Here is a 22378-nt window from a genome sequence, read left to right as displayed (position 1 = left end):
GTGGATATAATTAAGAATAAGCTAAATTAGGAATACATTTAGTTTGGTTTTATGTGATATATTTCTATGATTTATTATCACTTTGGGGTATTGAAAAAGACTTTCTCCTTGACCAAACTCTAGCCAGGCTTCTCTATGTCCTTTCTTGACTATGCCTCCACCTTGGCCTATGAAAGACTTGAACAAAACACTAACATAGTTTATAATAGTTCCAGGCCACAACCCTAGGATGACCTTTGCCCCTCTTAAAGTGCCTGCCTGAGAAAAATCAAGGCTGCCAAAAGAATGACTGCTTGTTCCAGCCAACACCTGAAGAGGGGGTCCCTGTCTCCTAGTCTCTGTGAGAAGGTGGAGATCTGACTTCAAAAGTGCCAATTAGCAAACCCAGACAGGCTTCCCATGAACCAATGTCCCCCTTCAAACTTTTTTAATTTTTCACTTCGCTGAATCTTCTGAGTTCTAGTCACTTACCTCCCTATTCCTTCATTTTCCTTTTAAAATGTCCAGTCACTTCTGTACAAATTGAAGTTGAGTTCAATTGAAGGTGAACACCTCCTTATTGCAACAGTATATTATTGACTAAAACCTACCCTTACCACATTAGTATCTTGCTTTGTTTATTTTTGATAGTATAAAGTTATTGTTAGTTCTAGGAATGACTTCCAGCAGTACTTCCGCTACCCACTATACAGAAGCAGAGGTTGTAGTACAAGAAGAATGTGTTCCAGCACCAGATTATGGGTAGGAGAAACACAGTTGCTATGTACACACCCCAAAAGTCAAACTGAGAAGGTCTTTCAGAAATTAAACATACAAACTTATAAGCAGAGAATCTGGTAATCAGCAATGCCTGATCAAAAGAGAAATACATTCTTTCTGAAAGTATACTTGATAATGTTACAGATACAGTTATAAGTATACCATTAACTTCTTTATTTTTTTACTTTTTTGATAGGAATTTTACATAATAGCATTTTTGTGTCCATAGTTAACAACCTGTAGCATTACAAGAAACAGAGACTATACCTGTGTTGTTATATGTTTTATGCATTTCTACTATCAATAAAACAAAAACCAAAAATGCCCTAGCTGGTTTGGCTCAGTGGATAGAGTGTAGGCCTGCAGACTGAAGGGTCCCGGTCCCGGGTTTGATTCCAGTCAAGGGCACATGGCCAGGTTGCAGGCTCATGCAGAAGGCAGCCAATCAATGATTCTCTCTCATCATTGATGTTTCTATCTCTCTCTCCCTCATACTTCCTCTCTGAAATTAATGAAAATATATTAAAAACAAAAACTAATTTCAACTAACCTGGCCAGTGGAAAGGTATGTCTATTTTCTCTATGAAAATATAGCACAATTATTGTTATATGAAGAGGTGATCAAGGAGTATGAAGCCAAGAGAGAGAGAGAGAGAGAGAGAGAGAATATGAATACAGAGGTATGCCAGGTATTTAATACATAAACATATTATTTTTCTGTTTTGTAATTAATTGGTTATGATCGCTTTGCTCAGTCGAAACATCCTCTTAATGACCCATTTTTGTATTGTAATCGATATCATCTTAAACAGGCTGCCTTCCTCACATTGCATAAGCTTCAGGGCACATAATCTGCATCAGTTCCTATCTTTAAGTTTTCTTCTGAGTGTCAGGAGTAGACTCTTGGTGAGAGCAAAGATCTGTAGGGGTGGAGGAATGAAACTATTTCTATGCAAACATTCAATTGATTCTCTCTAGTTTTCTGTCCAATTTTCCATTCATTTTCAATTCCTGAGGCTGGTGCTCTGCATCAAGAACTGGCTTGCCTCTTGCTGGTATCCTCCTTTGCAGGAAGGGTTCAGCTTTCTTTGGTTTATTAAGTGAGTTACGTCTGGTGGAATTGCTTTCTATCTTCCAAATATTTGGTAATATTTCTTGTCTACTCATACTCTTCTTACATTCTTGTTGTTCTTAGGATTATCTTTTTTTTTTTTCATTCTCTTACTGTCACTTCAGTGATATTTCAGAGGAGAGGAGAGATAATCACATGTGTATAATTTGTCATTCCTACTTAGAAAAGTTTCAAGCTTTAAAGACTGGTTCAAAAGGGTTGGGAAAGTTAGGTTATGAGTTATACAGCTTTCTGGCAGTTAATATATTTTCCCAGAAAGCAGTATAACAAATGATATAAGGTAAAGAGCAGTAACATGGGAGGCAGCATGACCTGGGCTTGAATTTCAACTCAATTACTACAAGTTGTATAGCTCTGGCCAACTCATTTTTCTGCATCTCTTTTCTCAATCCTAGGGTTGATATTACTTAATTCCCGAGAATGTTATGAAGTAGAAATAAGATTATTCCAGCATATAGTAGGAACCCGAGGTTTTATAGATAAACTTACAGATATATAAAACACATGAAAAATTTTAGCAATTCAATTAAAATAAAAAAAAAAAACACAGCACAACACAACACAACAAAAGCATCAGGCCTTAGATTCCAGTTAGTCTGCCTTCTTGTTTTAAACACACTTAGAATATAGGTTAATTTTCTATTTTGCTCTTGGTAATTTCTCTTTAGAAAAAGATCGTCTTTTAAAAAATATTATTTTCTACCTTTCAAAGTCCAAGGACTTGTAATATTATTCAGTAATAAATATTAATGATCTATAAAGCTCTGAGCAGACATGAAGGAAAAAGTCTGAAAAGGCTACATACTCTACAGCTCTCTTCTGTAGTTAACAGTAGTATAGTTATTGTTTGAGATATCAAGCTCATGGTTGTTTCTGTGAGGAAGTTAGGGAATAAGTAGCCAGGAGAACTGCTAAGGATGGGAGATAAATCATTTTGTATATCCAAACCACAACTAGAATACATGACTTATTTAAATAAGAGAAATTGCTCTGACCAGTTTGGCTCAGTGGCTAGAGCGTCGACCTGTGGACTGAAGAGTCCCAGGTTCGATTCCGGTCAAGAACATGTAACTTGGTTGCGGGCACATCCCCAGTAGGGGGTGTGCAGGAGGCAGCTGATCGATGTTTCCCTCTCATGGATGTTTCTTACTCTCTATCACTCTCCCTTCCTCTCTGTAAAAAATCAATAAAATATATTAAAAAAATAAATAAATAAGAGAAGTTGTGGAGGTAATGTTTTATATTTAAACTAGGTTAAACTTTTTTTTAATAGAAATTTTATTTGCTGTTCACTGAGAAAGAGCTCACACATGTGGAAAGAAAAAATGGCTAGTATTTTACTTGACGGTTTTATCTACTATCAGCTATTGCGATTTTCATAGTTAAAAATGAGTTTCTGAGGAAATCAGAACTGAACTGATGAAGTTACTAGTTTGAACCATTTGAAACTGCACATATGGAATTGTTCTGACCTCCAAAAACTTACTTTTGTAAACAAATAATATGTTATCTTGTATAGTGAAAAGTACTGCACTTGGACTCCAAATGCCAGTTACTAACTTACATAATAATGAGCATTCCACAAGATCACTTCAAGAGCAAAATGGAGATAAAATAAACTACTTATTAACATAGTTGTGATATTTATACAAGATAAAATATTTAAAAATCTTTGTAAACTCTAAAAGTGATACAGAGTTGTTACAACTAGAGACTATTGACTTTGCCCAAATTTCCTACTCACAATCTAGTTTTTGAAATGAACTCACTACATGAGACTTAGCAATGTACAAACTTAGGTTTAGGGCTAAATGATATTTCTCCATGCCAACGGGTCCATTAAAGCCACCCTACTGTTTATTGAATGTAATTGAACTAAAATTGGACTTACTATACTTAAGGAATGGTAAGTGCTGAGGGACCATAAAGATGAGTAATTGTTGAGAGATGTTGGAGTCTGGTCCAGTAAGTGAGATTTCCCATTGATCACCTTGGGTATTTAGTTAAAAACCTCGACATGCCACATTCATGAATTAAGAGAGAATTAAAAGAGACTAAAACCAAATTAACATAAATAAAAGGACCCAGCAGTTATTTAATTATCTAGCAGAACAAAACTTAACAGTCTTTAAAAGAAGATAAAACCTAGACTCCTTGCAATGTATCTTTATCAATATACATTATATAATAAACAATAACTAGATATGCAAAGCAGAAAAATATGACTTACAATGAAGAAACACAGAAGTTGATAGAAATAGACCCAAAAGATGATCCAGAATTGGAAATAGCAGACAGGACTTTAAAGTAACTACTACAAATACATTCAAGGATTTAAAGGAAAATATAATCAAAGTGAACAGATGGAGGAACACTATCTAAAAGGGAGAAAATATTAGATTGAATAAACAGCACAGGAAATAGCTACATGTCAAACTTAATACATGTCTAGACAACTATATATCAACTATATATCTTAAAGTGCTTTAAATATCATAAAGATCATAAAAAAAATCTTCTGCTTCCACTAGAGAAAGTGGAAAATGAGGCATTTACAAATATGCCCAGATCATCTTGTTCTCCGTAACAAAGCCTGCACGCATGGGAACCATTTTACCAGAGCCTAAGTGAAAGGGAAATACCCAACTCTGGCTCCCTCCAGCCTTCCTGTCTCATCTAAAGGGCAGACACTAAGAAGCACCTGAGAAGGTCACAACCCAGAGACAGAGGCTTGATAAAAGACTGAGACCTAATTAGAGGATTACAAAACACTTCCCCTTCCCTACAGTTTACCTACATATCAATAGGGCTCCTGTTTGATAAAGGGTAATACAAATGAAAGAACTTATTTAAAAAGAAATCTCTAAGGAAACCCAAAGATAACAGGGGAGACAAAAAAGAAGGATATTAGAGGAAATTTTAGTCTCTGACTAATCTTTAAATTATATTTGTCATTTTGTCACTCAAAATCTCTAATAGTGCCTCAGCTTCTTAATCTAGGTCCCATAAACATCTTAAGCACATATCTAAAACTTAACTTATTATCTTTCCTAGTGCCATGCCCACTCACCCATTTCCTAACTTACTCCACACTCAGTACCTTAGTTAGGGTATAGGAATACATCCACACACCTAACATTCCATTGGATTCCAAATCTTATTGATTCTACAGAGCAATTCTGAGAGGGAAGCTGAATTCCCTCCCTAAAAAATTAAAGAACTAATGCACCAGCCAGGCAAGTAACTTACTGGAACTAGAAGGTACCACATGTAATTAAGATAACCAAAGTTAGAAGTGTCAGCCACAGTTACAGGATACCATTGGATCACCTTTAAATAATTATGCATGAATTCTCTGGGTCAGTAAAAAAAAAAAAATTAAAAAAAAAGATAAACCAGAAATAAGATTATTATAGACTTACATACACATATACTTATTATAAACACACATTCCTAGTAGGAAATCGATGAATATTTGTTGAATAAATGAATGGATATATTTTAAAAACACAATCTTGGTAATGTAGTTCAAAGGGGAAAAGATGACAGAATATGTTATTGGCTCCTACTTTAATTCACTCAGCCTTTCAAATCCATGATATGTGCATGCCATTACTAGCACATTTTACTAAGCATCTATCATCTCTGCTGCTTAATGTCTACAATGAAGGGAGAAATAAATAGGAAATGCAATAAGCATTAAAGAATAAAAAAAAATCAGGAAAGGCAGCAGGTTTATTATTTCTCTTGAGAGTAATTAATAAATATATAACCTTAATGTGCTTTTCTTTTGTTCTTTGGTTTTTAGGCAAATTTATCTCTTGAGTAATTTTAAGTGTTTATTATCAGCAGTCACTTGTGCCTGCCTAAAAATACAGAGATCAGCAATAAATTCAGCAGAAGGACTGGAGCCAATAAAATGCTGTTTGAATAAAGTAGAATTCTACCTGAAATACATTTCGGTTTAGTTTTTTCTTCCACAGATTGTTATATCCTAGGTAACCATGTTACTTTCATCTTTTCAACCATTTCTACACTTAAGCATTCAACTCCTAAATTTATAAACTCCTCACTTAAACACAATATATAGCTTTAACTTACTACCCTGCATTAGGGGACGTGGTTTCCCTAGAGCAGCAGTTCTCAACCTGTGGGTCGCGACCCCTATGGCGGTCGAATGACCCTTTCACAGGGATCGCCTAAATACATCCTGCATATCAGATATTTACATTACGATTCATAACAGTAGCAACATTACAGTTATGAAGTAGCAACGAAAATAATTTTATGGTTGGGGGTCACCACAACATGAGGAACTGTATTAAAGGGCCGCAGCATTAGGAAGGCTGAGAACCACTGCCCTAGAGTGTGGTTGGCCCTCCCAAGAGGACATTGTTTCCTTTTCTAAATCTGTCAAATTGTTAGCAAGAAGCTATCAATAGGAGAAAGCAAGTTTCAAATGATTTACATCTCTGTATACATAGAGATTCTCAAACACCTTCCCAAGTGGCCTTTATTTACTCTCTACCAGCTGAAGTCAAACAGGTCTGTCCTAAGCAAAAAGGAAAATAGGGTATTACCCTTGGCTCTTGTACCCTTTTGATGACAACCGACATGAAAGTAAACCAGAGTGAGCTAGAGTGTATCTACAATGCTGGGCCGGTGGAAGAGGCAGTATTCAAAGGAGAGACTTACAGAGGGACGAGGCTCAAGCAGAAGAGCTTCTGAGGGCTTAAGTGATGATTTGTGCAAATTGGTATAAGAATGACTCGTTATCTTATAATTAAATTTCATTTAGTGATTCCATTTATTTCTATCTGTACCTGGTAAATCAGAGAAGAGAAGAATGCACTCATTAAAGCCATTGGCCAAAAGCCGGTCCCGCAGTTGCTGAAGAATTGCTACTCCGATACAGAATGGGAAAGAGGAATTTCCAAGTAGCAAGGTATCCCAGAGATGAAAAATTTTGTGCAGTGGAAAAACATCTGTAAAGTGACAAAATATAAATAAATTAATTACAATAAAAAACAAAATAAAAATTAAAACAATAACAAGCTGCTTAACTAGACATATGACCATTACCTTATGGTTAAAACTATTAAGAACATGACTATCAAATTGTTTTATAAAATGTTAATTTGGCTTTGTAAATGTATTGCTTCCTAAGGAATCTTAAAATATTGATAATCAGATTGGTCAAACACATGACATTTTCTAACCTTCATTATGAATGTTGGTGTAGTTGTCCCAGATAACATATTTCTTCCTAGAATTTTCCAGATAATTATATTATTCTGATAAGTTTATTCACCAGCTGAACTTTAATATTATTTAATTTCTATTATGCACTCTAAATACTTTCTTTATTAAATTCACATCAAAAAATCCAATTAGCAATTTTCTATTTTTCACATTTTTTTTCCATTTAATAATACTGTAGATATTTTCTAGGCCAATGCATATAGATTTACTTCAAATATTATATTTCACTTATCATGTGTGTATATTTAAGCAGAATGATCACTGTATTAATATTAGTAATTGGTAAAAGTATCACACACTCACATAAGTTGTTTAATTTCTAAAGGAATTCTAGTTTAGGAAATAAAAGAATTTATTATTAGAGAACCTTTAAAAACTTAAGCCTAATGTGGTTGTAAAAGTTGCCTTCCAAAACTTTATGTAAATCCTATAGTTAATATTAATTTCTTTTTCAATAGAAGGAATAAATTTTATGAATGTCACAATATGTAATACAGGTTTTCATTCAATACAATACTCATTTTTATATTCAGCAGTCAGAACAATTAATATTTTTTTCTACCAGACTCTATTACATTAGAAATACACATGAATGACTATGTAATTAAATCTGCTGATACTACTATAAATATACTAGAGAGGAATGGAGTTATCCTTTAGCTAACATAATAGCAAAAGGAAAGGGAAATGATACTTACGAGTAAACATGGTGAGAAACCAAGGGATGGCGTAGAGCTGTAAGTGGAAAAAAAAAGGGGTAATGGGGACAGATGGATAAAGAAGAGATAATTAGAATGATTACTAATAAACTGAATGGTAAAGAAAGTTCTATATATTGGTTTACTACCTTAATTACAATAAAACAGAATGTAGATAATTGTAATTATTATCACGTATATTCTATTAAATAATGGTATCTATTACAAATGCTGCATATAGCCCTTATGCTAAAAATTATTCAACAGAATGCCTTCATTTCATCAAAAGATACACTCAAGACCATGCCTAATCCAAATAGAACACTAGCATGCTAATTGCAACGGTGTATTTTTCAGGTAGTACAAAAATATTCCTGAGATTTAAGTCCTCCTCATTAGTGTTGAGTTACCCTTACTATCTTTGAGAATCGATGAGATATTTAATAAATACCCAAAATGTCTCATAAAAAGGTGTTATAAAGCATATGCTTTCTGTTACAACTTTCTAAATTAATAGGAAGCTTCATAACAGACTAAAAGTAATAAGATCTAGGAATGAAATAATTTAGTCCTTTAGCTGAGTGGCAAATTTATTTTCCTAAGTTTATTGTCTAGGAATAAAAATAAATACATAAACACACACACGTTCAATTAATTTTGTGAGATTATAAAAGTGAGAAATCATTCTTAATTCTAAAAGTAGAGTACAATCTTCTTTGTCAATAGCAAGTATCAAAAATCAATAATGATTTATAAAAAAATCTGAAAAAGCTCTAATTTTACTTTCTGTGTCAATATAGGCTCCTATTAAACAAAGATTTCTACCCAACCTATAGAGTTTAAATAAATATTTCACCACCTACCAATTATGAATTTACGAGTACAGTTGCAATATGCCTTTGTATTGCACACAATTGAGTATTTATGCTTCCAAAATGCCAGTCAAGAACCATAAATATAATGACATACTACATTGATATCTAAGTACTGTATGTGAAATAAAGCCCATTGCTCTCCACTAGATCATTTTTATACGTTAACAGATAGGAATCCTTTCAAGTAACATCACAAGTGGGAGAACTGAGGAGTACAAAGATGTGTGACTTCAATGTAAACAGTATGGATTATAGAAAACAATAAAATATAACAAAATTCAAGCTCTTCAGCATAATTTAAGTTTAAAAAAAATCAGAAATTAGTTACATCACTAGTATTCAACTTTATTTCTTTTAAGGACATGACATCAATTACATTTCCCTCTACCCTTCTGATCAAAGCCAATTGTTTGCCATTAGGAGTCTTTCTGAATTACTTTAGCAACTAGCTAACAACCCATTTCCCCACAAACTGAAGAGGGCATGCATTTGAGGAAACTACACAAAGCAGGGAAGGAACCACTTGAAAGACTGAGAGGGCAAACTCGCCAGCCTCACATAGAGCCAGGAATAGTTCAGTTTATCACCAGCCAGGATAAAAAACCAAAAAATAAAACAACAAAACCCTGTAATACAAGGTGTCAGGGTATTGACTTAGTAATGGGGAAAATTATGCTCCCAAATTATGCTACCCTGGTCTCACTTAATAAACTTTAAAAGCAAGCCTGGAAAGAATCATACTGTTTAAATGTTATTTAACTGCACCTCAAAATAAAGCTCAAGAACATTTACAATAACATAAAAATATCTAATACCCAACAAAGTAAAATTCACAATGACTAAAAAAAGTAATGCAAAGCAGCAGGAAAAATGTTTTATAATGAGGACCAAAATCATTTAATCAAAATGAACACAGAACTGTATATATATATATATATATACACACACTAATATATACTAGAGGCCTGGTGCATGAAATTCCTGTTGCGGGGGGGTGGCGGGGGGAGTGTCCCTCAGCCAGCCTGCACCCTCTCCCAATCTGGATGAAATTCCTGCATGGGGGGGGGGGGGGTCCCTCAGTCAGCCTGCACCCTCTCCCAATCCGGGACTGCTGGCTCCTAACCACTCGCCTGCTTGCCTGTCTGATAGCCCCTAACTGCCTCTGCTTGCCTGCCTGATCGCCCCTAACCACTCTGCCTGCCTGCCTGATTGCACCTAACTGCCTCTGCCTCAGCCCCCGCCTCCACGGCTTCATCTGCAAGGACGTCCGGAAGGTCGTTTGGCTGTCCGGTCTAATTAGCATATTACCCTTTTATTATTAGATATATGCAATTGTAGGCAACAACATTAAAATACTTTCTATATCTGTATTCCATTTATTCAAAGAACTAAAGAATGATTGGACATAGTAAGTAGAGACATAGCAGGTACAAAAAAAGAAATAAGTCAAAATTCTAGAGATGAAAAATATAATGTTTGAGATTTTAAAAAAAATACACTGAATGGGATTAATAGCAGATCAGACATCTCAGAAGAAAAATTAGTGAACTCGAAGACAAAGCAATAGAACAAAGCAATAAAACAAAGAGGAGGAAAAAACCACACATCCTGTGCATCAATGAGCCTCTTTGGAGACTACAAAGGAGAGAAGACAGGAAAGGGAACAAAAAGCATGTTTGAGGAAATAATAGCTGAATATTTTTAGAATTTTATGGGGGAAAACCATACACTAATAGATCCCAAATTTCAAAAACCTGAAACACAAGAAACATGAATAAAACTACAGCAAGTCTCATACTCAAATTTCTCAAAATCAGTGGTAAAGAAAAAAACCTTACAATTTAGCCAGAGGGAAAAAGACATCAATAAGAAGAATGCTTTTCATTGTTTTTGAAAACAGTGCATAATAAATGGCAGTGGAGCAAAATTTTTAAAGTATTAAAGACTTGAAAACCTATCAACTTCAAATTGTATGCCCAGCAAAATATCTTTCAGAGACAAAGGTAAAATAAAGGTTCCTACTCATAAACGGAAAGAATTCATCACCAGCAGTTCTGCACTACTAGAAATGCTGAAGAAAGAGTACTTCAGGCAGAAAGAAATGATATGAGATAAAAATCTGGATCTACATAGAAGAATGAAGAGATTCAGCAATTATAAATATGGGGTTAAATACAAAATACTTTTATTTTAAAAATATTTAAAAATAATTGATTCCTTAAAGCAAAAACAATTTATTGTGGGGCTTATAACATATGCAGAAATAAAATGTAGGATAACACCACAAATGCCAGGACAACTGTTGTATTTACACTAAATGTGAAATGGTGTAATATTACTTGAAAGCAGACTGTTGTAAGTTAAAGAAGTATAATATAGACTAGAATTTTTTAACCTCACCACTATTCACATTTTGGGTTAGAAAACTTTCTAGTCAAGGAGTGGGGTCATTGTACTTTGCATTTTAAGATTTTTGCAGTAACCCAGCCTCTACCTACTAGATGCCAGTAGCACTTGCGCGGTTTTGTCAAAAATGTCTACAGACATTGCCAATAATCCCTGGGGAGGCAAAACTGCCCCTGTTTGAGGACCACTGTGTAAATCCTAAAGAAACCAATAAGAAAACACAACAAAGAGTTACAGCTAATATGCCAACAAAGGAGATAAACAGAATCACAGAAAAAAAAAATCCAACTAATCCAAAGAAGGCAGAGAAAATGGAAAATGAGAACAAAGAACTGATGAACAAATAATAAAAATAGCCAAATGGTGGATTTAAAGAAAGCAACATCAATAATCACATGGTTCTGGGATGGTTAATTTTATGTCAACCTGACTGGGTCACTGGGTGCCCAGATATTTAGCTAAACATTATCCTGGGTGTGTCTGTGAGGGTGTTTCTGGAAAAAGACAACATGTGAGTCAGTAGACTGAGTAAAACAGATTGTCCTCTCTAATGTGAGCGGGCCTATGCAATCTGCTGAAGATCTATGTAGAACAAAAGTCAGGGTAAGGGAGAATTCACACTCTCTGACTAACTGATAGGATATAGCAGTGAACAAAGCATAATTCTAGCCTGAAAGGTGCTTGCACTTCATTAAGAGCAGTAGTTGCTCCTTAAATATTCTCTCAGTCCATTCCAATTACGTTCTTGCCTCCACCTCACCACCAAAACTACTCTTGTACATGAAAGATTAGCCAAATCTAATGGCCAGTTTCAGCAGTTTGACACGTTGACTACCCTCATCTCCTCACCCCACCCCCCCTTCCCCTGCCACCGCCAAGTCTGCTTCCAAGACATCACATTCATCTAGTTTTCAGTTTTCTTCTTACCTGACTGCTTCTTCTCCATCTCGTTTGTTGGCTCCTCTTCATCTCCCTGACAAATATTGGTGTGCCCATGTTCAGTGCTTGGACCTTTTCTCTTTTTCTCCAAATGATTACATACAGTGTGAGAACTCCCGTTTTAATAGCTCCATCCCAATTTCTCCCCTGAACTACAAATTCATGTGTCCAAATGCCTACTTGACATCTCTATTTGTATGCCTAACAGAACAGATCATATCCCAAACTAAGCTCCGTGCACATTTTCCATAATCTGTGCCTTCAAATACAGTCTTATAAATTTCAGGTAAGAGCAACTTTATTCTTCCAATTGCTCAGGCAAAAAAATTCTGGAATCATTCTTGACTCTTCTTTCTCCTACATTGTACATTTGTCATCAGCAGTTATGTGGGCTCTACCTTCAAAATATATCCAGAATATGAAAAGTTCCTACCACCCTGACTCCCAATTTCCTGATTTAAGCCACTATCATCTCTTGCTTAGATTACTGACATTAGCCCATAAGCAGTCCTCTAGATTCCATCCTTGCTCTCCTTAGGCTTCTCTGACCATAGCAGCCTCAATGACCTGATTAAAGTGTTTAGATCAGAACATGCCACTCCTCTGCTCAATGGTGTCCAGTGGCTTTCTGCCACTGACAATAAAAGCAAAAGTCCTAACTCTGACCTATAAGACTCTATGTAATCTGGCCCTCCAATTACATCTTTGACCTCACCTCCTCGTTCACTGGGCTCCACTCACACAGTCTCCTGGCTGCTCCTTCCATGTCCCTGGCATGCTTCCATGCCAGGGCTGTAGCACTTGCTGCTGCTTTTGCATGAACTACTCTTTTCTTCAGTTCCTTAAGGCATTTATTGAAAAGTCACCTTTTATGTGAGATTTTCCTAGGCTACCATACTTAAAATTCAATTCCTCCATGTGAGTACTAATATCCATGTCTCTGTTTTAGTTTATTCCCCCCTCTCTTTAAACTTACCACTATCTAACATATCACATAGTATATTTATCTTCTTTATTGTCTGAACCCACTAGGTTATGAGGGTAGAGATTATGTATGTTTTTTTCACTGATGTACCTGGGGGTATAGGGAAATGCCTGGCACATACATAATAGACACTCAAATATTTGTTGAAAGAATGAATGAAATATATAATAAAGATAATCAAAAGGGTAAATTAAAAGTTCCAAATAATCATGAAATTATACATTTTCTTAAGGAATTTTCAATAAATATCAAATAATGAGAAAATCAGCAAATCTCCCTTGGTCAACACATTTAATAAAACCTTTATGTTAAGTAGTCAAAAGTATTGAAAAAAACAAACTTGAAATTTTAAATTATATACCTATATTTTGACAACAATTATAAAAAGAATTATTAATAGTAAGAGAAATGAGGTTCTGGCTGGGTAGGTCAATTGGTTATTAGTTAGAGTGTCATCCCAATACACCAAGGTTGAGGGTTTGATCCCCAATCAGGGCATATACAAGAATCAATCAATGAATGCATACATAAGTGGAACAAATCCATGTTTCTCTCTCTCATCAATAAATAATTAAAAAAGTAAAATGAAGCATATTTGATATTTGAAAAGTAACAAATCCATGTTTCTCTCTCTCATCAATAAATAATAAAAAAAGTAAAATGAAGCATATTTGATATTTGAAAATAATTCAAGTTGAATTAATTTCTTAAATATCCTATGTAATAAAAGGCTAATATGCAAATAGACCGAACGGTGGAACAACTGAACAACCGAACAACCAGTTGCTATGATGTGTGCTGACCACCAGGGGGCATGTGCGGAACATGGTGGGCATTGGCAGCAGAGTGCGGAGCATGGCAGGCGTTGGCCGCAGTGGGATGGTGGAGCAGGTGAGCGGGGGCGCCAGATCAAGGTGGGGCACCAGTCGCTGTCATCAGGGTGGGCCTCTGGTGGTTATTGAAAATTCTTTGCTCTCGCATGCCATGGTCCTGCCCAGCACTCGCCCCTGCTGCTGGTGCCAGCCCTGCTCGCTTGGCGCTGTCAGCAGGTGCAAGTGGTGGCTGCCGGCCCTGATCGCCCCTGAGGGCTTCTACACTTCCCCCTGCTTCTGAGGGGCAATCGGGCCAGCAGCTGCCACTTGCACCTGCTGACCGTGCCAGCCCCACTCGCACCTGCTGCTGGTGCTGGCCCCAATCGCTTCGTGCCGTCAACATGTGGGAGTGGTGGAAGCGGGGTTGCCAGAAGACAGGGGATTGGGGGACGTGGCAGGAGGGGCTGGGCAGGGGTGCAAAAGATGGGCTGAGATCTGCCCCTTTGCCCACCCAGCCTTGTGGCCCACAGCGCCTTTCAAGGTACACGAATTCATGCACTGGGCCCCTAGATGTTCAGCAACAAGTCACCTCTTACCAACTAAATTACAGTCAGATATTTTATTTTTAAACTAGAGGCCCGGTGCATAAAATTCATGAATGGGTAGGGTCCCTAGGCCTGGTCGGCGATCAGGGTCAATTGGGGCCTTTCAGTTGCCGGCCGGGGCCTTTCTTCCCCTGACTGCCTGCTGTTGGCTGGGGCCTTCCTTCCCCTGGCTGCAGGCTGCTGGTCAGGGCCTTCCTTCACTCCGCACTGCCCCCTGGTGGTCAGTGCACATCATAGTGAGTGGTCAAACTCCCAGTTGGTCGAACTCCTGAGGGGACAATTTGCATATCAGTCTTTTATTATGTAGGGTTTTTTATTGTTTAAAGTATTAAATATAGTGTTACATATGTCTCCCCTCATTGACCTCTCGCTGGCCATCTCCACCTCCCTATATTTTTAAGATTTAGGCAATCTTAACTGATATTTTCATTTTATTTAGTTATTTATTTATTTTTCTGATATTTTCATTTTAAAGAATTTCTTAAAATATTAGTTATTTCTTCACAATATAGGCTGATACACACAAAAACCCCTAGCAAAATAAGGTAATATTGAATATTAGGCTGGCTCAGGTTTTAATTTTTAAAATAACAAATAAATAATAAATTTTTTATTGCAAATACAAAAAATATATAAAATTAGTCTTATCAAATTAGAGATGTTATTAGCTATTTTCTGATTTCAAGTTGAAAACTGAAACCCAGTGAAAACAAATCTAACATGCATTGACTATTTTCTCTAGATTATGAAATTATATACTCTTGCTAGTCTGCTAAAAGAGTCAGCTGAGTAAATACTGCCCCCTAGCAACATCAAGAAAGAATAATGATATTTAGTGTTTCATGATGTCTTTTCCATGTGGGCTGATAATATAACAACCTTAAATATCATAGGGGAAAAAAGGCAGGGGCCTCATTAATTTGATTTTGAAGAGCAGAAAATTGTGGCTCAAAAACTTATAAATGTATAAGAATGAAAGATTTAGAAAGAAAATATTTCTTATAAACTCTGAATCTTTTGTCAAATGGTTTTTTATTCACAAACATTACATGTTCTTTCTATACAAAATATTACAAAATTATTAAAAAGGGGAGGTCCTTATAATCTACCTTCTTATGAGCATACTATATTTTATGTTTACCTCATCAGAAATATTTTTATATTTAAATTACTATAAGCCACATATTGATCATTAGTTTGATGCCTTGCAATAATTCCCTGCATTAGGGAAATGTACGTCTAGCCAGTCAAGAAAAGGATGCCTAAAAGCTCACAAGTTTTCAAAGCAGTAGAGACCATCATATATTTTCTTGAAACTTTGAAGCTCTGGAAATTGTGATCTTATAGTTACATATCTCTTTGAACATTTAGGATAGTTGTGAAGATTAGCTAATTGGATCTGAAACACCTGGCAGAGGATATGGCATATGACATCAGTATAGAAATTACAATTATCATTCTTAATAACAATTCAGAAGTTTCTGTAATTAGAAGTATTTTAACACCCTAAAGTTCTGAGATAGCTTCATGTAGCCATCTCACAAAAGATACACAAGCTTTGTTAGAAAAAGGTGGGTGGTAGTGGAAGGTTAAAAAAAAAAGGGAATCCTCAACACTGGGAATTGTAGATATTATTTTACAGGTTGAGGTAAACACATTTAAAGGTAGGCATAGCCTAAGGAGGCTAAATTATTCACAGTCCTGCTGGCTCTCAGAATCAACATCCCTCAATTCCATTTCAGCTACTGTGAGTTCAGAAAATTACAAATATTCTTACATAAAATTTTTTTCTTCTACTTTACAAATTCTGTAAGATCCTTTATTTTGTGAATATTTGACTATTACTGTTCTCTAACTACATATTCAATTATTTCCAACTATGCTAAAGAAGATTAAAATAATAAAAGTAGAATAATGATAGAATTGCACAGAAGGATCGTATATTGTTAAAAATAAATCACTATTATACCACCTTTTATTTTTCTTATTGTGCTATCCAAAGTATTACATCATCTTTCAAAAAGATACAAAAGATAAGTGAAGACACCATTATTGTCTATTTTTTTTCTTTTAAAGATTTTAATATACACAGTTGAGAATTCAGAATTTTTCATTTTCCACCACTACTAGAAAAAAGAAGAACATTGACAGAGGATGTTTCCCAATTATTAGATCAATCAGAAGATTGGTAGTAGTAATCTAGAGTCTAGTGAAATGGTAATGCTGGTAATATTAGTGACATTTCAGAGTGTGAATGCTCAGATGATGGTATCTTAGATGAATTTCCTCAAACACAAGAAACAAAGTAAACAAATTTAAAATTCAATGGGAAAGACCTCATCACACAATATTTTGGAAGATAAACCTGAACCATCCTATTTTGCTAAACAGATGTGTGAGAGTAATTTTGAAATGAGATTTCTGCAACAAAATGTGATACAATTCAAGTGGACAAATGCCAAAGGTAGGTGTGTTTACAAAGTGATTAGAAGAAAACAGATGAATAAAAACAAAAACAAATCATTAGATTTATCATTCTAAATTTGTGTACCTAAATCTAAAAATGAAAATATTTTATACGTATGAGAGAAAAAGGCCAATTTCAACTAAGTTATGAGCCCTGTAAATGTTTTGTTTTGATAATTATCCTTTGACCATGTAAGTATAAGAAGAACCACAAAAAGCCAAATCTATTAGGTGTGTATTTGAAATCTGGATCAGGCTTTACATGATGGATATGCTCCAGGTTTATGCATGACAGATGAACAGTATCAAAGGATACTGCACACCTCACATACATATATTTTCAAAAACAGGAATATATGGAATAAAATTTTGGGTTTGCTATGTTGAAATTCTTTTAAAATATATTTTTATTGACTTCAGAGAGGAAAGGAGACAGAAAGAGAGACAGAACATTAATGATGAGAGAGAATCATTGATGAGTCTGCAACCCGGGCATGTGCCCTTGACCGGAATCAAACCTGGGACACTTCAGTCCACAGGCCGATGCTCTATACACTGAGCCAAACCGGCTAGGGCTGAAATTCTTACTAAAAATTTTAAGTACATTATTTTTACAATGCCTTTGTCCTACTTCTACAAATTATTTTAAAAAATGACTTAAATATAAAAAATAATTTAAAAGGTCCATTGGACCCAGAAGGTAAATGGTTTTCTTTTTCTTTATATCAAAGGTTATAATAGTTACATCTTTTGCAAGTAATTATTTCCTTAATACTGAAAATATTTTTAAAATAAGTTAACTCATAAATATTTATTTCTTTTTTATTTTTACCAAGGTTTGCAATTTTGAATAAAAAAACCCTATAAAATAGAAATCTTACCTAATAATAGAAAAATATGTAAATTAACTGTCCCTCCGCTACGCTCACCAGCCAATCAGAAGAGTGTGCAAATTAACCCAACAAAGATGGCGGTTAATTTGCATACATAGGGGCGAAGTGGTGGAGCGAAGACTGAAGGCTTCGTCCGGAGCTGCGAAGACTGAAGGCTCCGGACGGAGCGAAGGCCAGGGTCCCGGGGGCTGGAGGAAAACCTGTGCCGGCAGCTAAGGGAAGGGAAGGCTATTGCACGAATCTCTTCGTGCAACGGGCCTCTAGTTAATAATAAAATCACTTGGATCATTTAATGGTTTTGAGATCCACACAATCATTCTTGGGAAGGATTAATTACACTTCCAAAGTACCTTTGAATTATCTCATTGAGTACAATAAAAACTTTCCAAAAATTTCTAACAAAATTGATTAACTTTGCATAAAAGACTATAAGAGATGTAACTTTCTAGGAGATAGAAAAGTACCTTAAAAACAAGCAAATAAAAAAGTTTAAAATTTAAAGTGGTGAGTGGCAATGTCACCAATTCTGACAAACAAGAAAGTCTTTATTGTTATTAGTATCATGTCTCCTCTGGCAAAGTATTCATTAACTGAGGCAGCAAAATAAGATATCTATTATAGCCTGTGATATCATGTTTTCCTAAATGTAAATCATCCTTTATAATAAAAGCCTAGGTGGTGTCACGCGACATCCTCGTGCAATGTTGTCACAAGATGGCTGCCCTCACATCGTCACACGATGGTCACCACAAGATGGCCTGCAGGGTAGGGCAGTTGGGGGCCATCAGGCTGGCAGGGTAGGGCAGTTGGGGGAGGCCGGGAGGGGATGGCAGTTAGGGGCCATCAGGGTGGCAGGGGAGGGCAGTTGGGGGCCATCAGGCTGGCAGGGGAGGGCAGTTGGGGGCAATCAGGCCGGGAGGGGATGGCAGTTAGGGGCCATCAGGGTGGCAGGGGAGGGCAGTTGGGGGCCATCAGGCTGGCAGGGGAGGGCAGTTGGGGGTAACCAGGCCGGCAGGGGAGGGCAGTTGGGGGCGATCAGCCTGGCAGGCAGAAGCGGTTAGGGGCAATCAGGCAGGCAGACAGGCAGGCAGGCAAGTGCTTAGGAGCCAAGGGGTCCCAGATTGGAGAGGGTGCAGGCCAGGCTGAGGGACAGCCCCCCGCCCCGTGCACAAATTTCGTGCACTGGGCTTCTAGTACTAATATAACCAAAGAAGTAGTGCAACATTATCAGATGCTAATAAGTAAAACAACACCCAATAATGGTTAATTGTTAACACTCACTGTGTACCTGGAACTCTATTGAACAGGTTATATGTACTATCTCATTTAATCATCACAATAATACTATGAGGTAGGATTTATTATAATAAATACTAAGAATAAGAGGACTGTGCATAAGAGAAACTAACTTAAGTATTTAGCCTAGTAAGTTGACATGTGAGGATTGGAATTCTCGCTCATTGGACACCAGCATCTGAGTACTAACTCTCTATATCTGCTTTCTCAAATCCGACTCACAGATCCCTAGAGATCCTCTGGGACTCTTCAGGAGTCCATGAACTAAAAGCTACCTTAGTAAAAATACTAAGATTTTTTCGCTCTTTTTTTACTGTATTAATATTTGAGCTAATGGTGCAAAATCTCTAGTGGATAAAACTGCTGGCACCTTACCACAAATCAAGGTAGCAGCACTAAAGTATAATAGTCATATCCTTGTGAAGAAGTAAAAAGTATTCATGTAATTACCATCTTTTTAATGTCTCATGAGACAAAGTGTGAAGTGTGCATAAAGCACCTGTGCTGTATATGAATGAAGCACAATGGTTTTCTTGAGAAATAGCACCTGGACAATTGTTTGAGCTGTGAATCAGTATAGGTACTTTTAAGAAAAAATAGCATTTTTTATTTGAAAGAATAACATATAAATAATTAGTCTTCCATCACTGAAATGCAGGCTCCCATTGCAGGGAAGGGCAGGCAGGGGAGGGCAGTTGGGATATTTGGCAGACATTTCTAAAAAAATGAAGTAAGCCTGTTACTTTAAGAGAAATTTCTAGCTGTTAGATAAAGATTGAAATTTTAGAAAACTTGTATCTGCCACTCTGAGCTTGCAGCCTCCCAAAACTTAATGACTTTTTGGATGAGATCAGTGGTGATATTAATGAATGTGATTTTTTAAAATATTATACAAATGTTTTATAGTTGAAAGATCTATTGTAAGAAAGAGAGCTCAACAAGTCATACATATTCAAGGGCCTTGAAGTATCCAAGGTTAGTAGAATAGGTTTAGGACTACTGTCAGGGTCACCCTAGCAGCAGCCAGACAAAAGGACACATCCTGGCACTCTTCAGATGAGGTAAGACAGATTAGTAGGGACTCTTGTTATGAAAGATTCTAAAAAAGGTGCACTTTCCTAATTTATCCTGTAACCACATCTAAAAAGCTCATTGTCAGTAGTTTAAAATGTAAAATTTCTTTATATAACAGTAACATGAAGGCCAGGAATAAAGGAAGAAATGAGTAAAGAAAACAAACACTAAGTACAAAAATATTTCTGAGCAATCCTTTCACATTGTCTGTTAGCACAGGCTCAGCTGAATATAACTTTGAAAATGACAGTGGTCAGCTTTTAAAGAAGGAGAATGTCAGTAGTAGCATAGACATCCATAAGATTGCAGTTAAGCCCTAACTGGTTTGGCTCAGTGGATAGAGCATAGGCCTATACTGGTTTGGCTCAGTGGATAGAGCATCGGCCTATGGGCTGAAAGGTCCTGGGTTCGATTCCAGTTAAGGCCACATGCCCGGGTTGCAGGCTCGATCCCCAGAAGGGGGTATGCAGGAGATTCTCTCTCATCACTGATGTTTCTATCTCTCCCTCTTCCTTCCTCTATGAAATCAATAAAAATATATTTTAAAAAAAGATTGCAGTTAAGTAAAAATGATTTTGCCAGCCAATCTGCTTACCATTGAATTTATTCGCTTTATCTTTAGGAATGATAATCAGTTCAAAAGCACATAGAATACTGAGATATAGCCCTTATCATTTCTCTTAAGGGCCACTGACAACTTTTCAAAATTTACAAGTTTAATGCTATTCATAGCATTTCAGGAAAACAGTTTCTTTAAAAATGAAAAAGCGTACTTTCCTCTTCTCATCTCAAAGGCCTGGTATATTTTCAGAGGCAGAAACATACACCAAGACAAAAATGATAAAAATCACCCTGGTCTCAACTTTGCCAAATATAGATTATTCACCATATTTATATGTAAATCACATAACTACCATGACATATAAAATCTAAGCATCACATCAGTGCACAATATCCCTAACTATTCAGGCTTCAGCAGTGCTCAGCGCTCAGAGCTCTGTGAAATGGAAAGAAGCCAGAAATCACAATCTCTCCTGCAATGGGAGCCTGCATTTCAATGATGGAAGACTAATGAAGGCTTACTTTGAGGGGATTAGTTATTGAGCAAGAAACTCAGTTTGGGATTGTATTACCCTTTCCCTTAATGAATCATTTGTATTGTTAGAGGTACAGAAAAGTCCCCTAAACAATTATTTTAAATATAAAGCAATGAAAATAATAATTCCGGGGGGAGGGAGGGGGGGAAGAAACACTGCACATATAAACGAATAAAATGCAACTAAAAATGAGTGATTACAAGAGTAAGAAAAATGTTAGAAAAATTCACCATTTTATCACACTCCTTACACTACTACTAATTGTCAACAATCTCTATATTTAAAATATCAAATCCTCCCCCAAACCAACTTCAAGTCTGTTTTCAAAGTTAAATTTAAAAATAGTTTTAACATTTTCATATTATCTACAGATAAGAAACAGGACAACTAAACACAACAAAACAACAAAAATTAGGATAAAAGATTTCAAAAACAATCTTCCTATCACCAATTTAATGTTCTTTGTTAACTACCTTTCATTTGCCCATTCTCTCTGACAAGAAAATAGTTGCAGAAAAGGGAATTTTCTCCAACTAAGATATACACTCTGTCCCTTCATTTCTCTTTGTTTATTCTAGAATTCTCAATAGTGATGGAACCATTCCCTTTAGGGTGTTTGGAAATACATGTAGAGTCATATTTCAGAAATAAGTGTAAGCATTTCATTGTTACAGTGATTAAGGGACTGCTACAGAGAATCAATGGCTGGGGCACAGGAAAGCACAGCATTTGCCACATTCTCCCATCCCGCATGACTTAGTAATGTCTCTTAAGACAAATCATACTACATATTAAAATCAATATTACTTTCATAATAATAATGGTATTGAAGAGAATACCATTTTATAAGAATTTATACAAAAATGTCCCAGTAATTATAGGAGGGGATCATAGCAGAGAGGGAAGCATGAATAGAACAATGATATTCTATCAAAATTATTAAATTACTAGAGGCCCGGTGCATAAAAATTTGTGCACTTGGGGGGGGGGGGGGGGGCCCCCCAGCCCGGCCTGGGCCCTCTTGCAGTCTGGGAACCCTCAGGAGATAAGGACCTGCGGGCTTAGGCCTGCTCCCGGGG

At 36.2% G+C, this 22378-nt stretch overlaps 1 protein-coding gene across 1 annotated transcript in view; it reads right to left on the bottom strand.

Annotated features, from left to right (window-relative positions):
• The window catches only part of TBCK (TBC1 domain containing kinase), a 178533-nt gene that overhangs the window by 57452 nt on the left and 98703 nt on the right, over positions 1-22378 (bottom strand). Inside the window, exons 20-21 of the mRNA XM_005872443.2 lie at positions 7852-7888; positions 6715-6876 (exon numbers count right to left, since the gene is read on the bottom strand). Coding sequence (XP_005872505.1) covers positions 6715-6876; positions 7852-7888 — 199 coding nt within the window. The remainder of the gene's footprint in view (positions 1-6714; positions 6877-7851; positions 7889-22378) is intronic.

Source organism: Myotis brandtii, unplaced genomic scaffold, assembly GCF_000412655.1.
Source record: "Myotis brandtii unplaced genomic scaffold, ASM41265v1 scaffold38, whole genome shotgun sequence".
Lineage (NCBI taxonomy): Eukaryota > Metazoa > Chordata > Mammalia > Chiroptera > Vespertilionidae > Myotis > Myotis brandtii.
The sequence above is the reverse complement of the archived record's forward strand: the minus strand, read 5'-3'. Positions and strand labels throughout refer to the sequence as shown.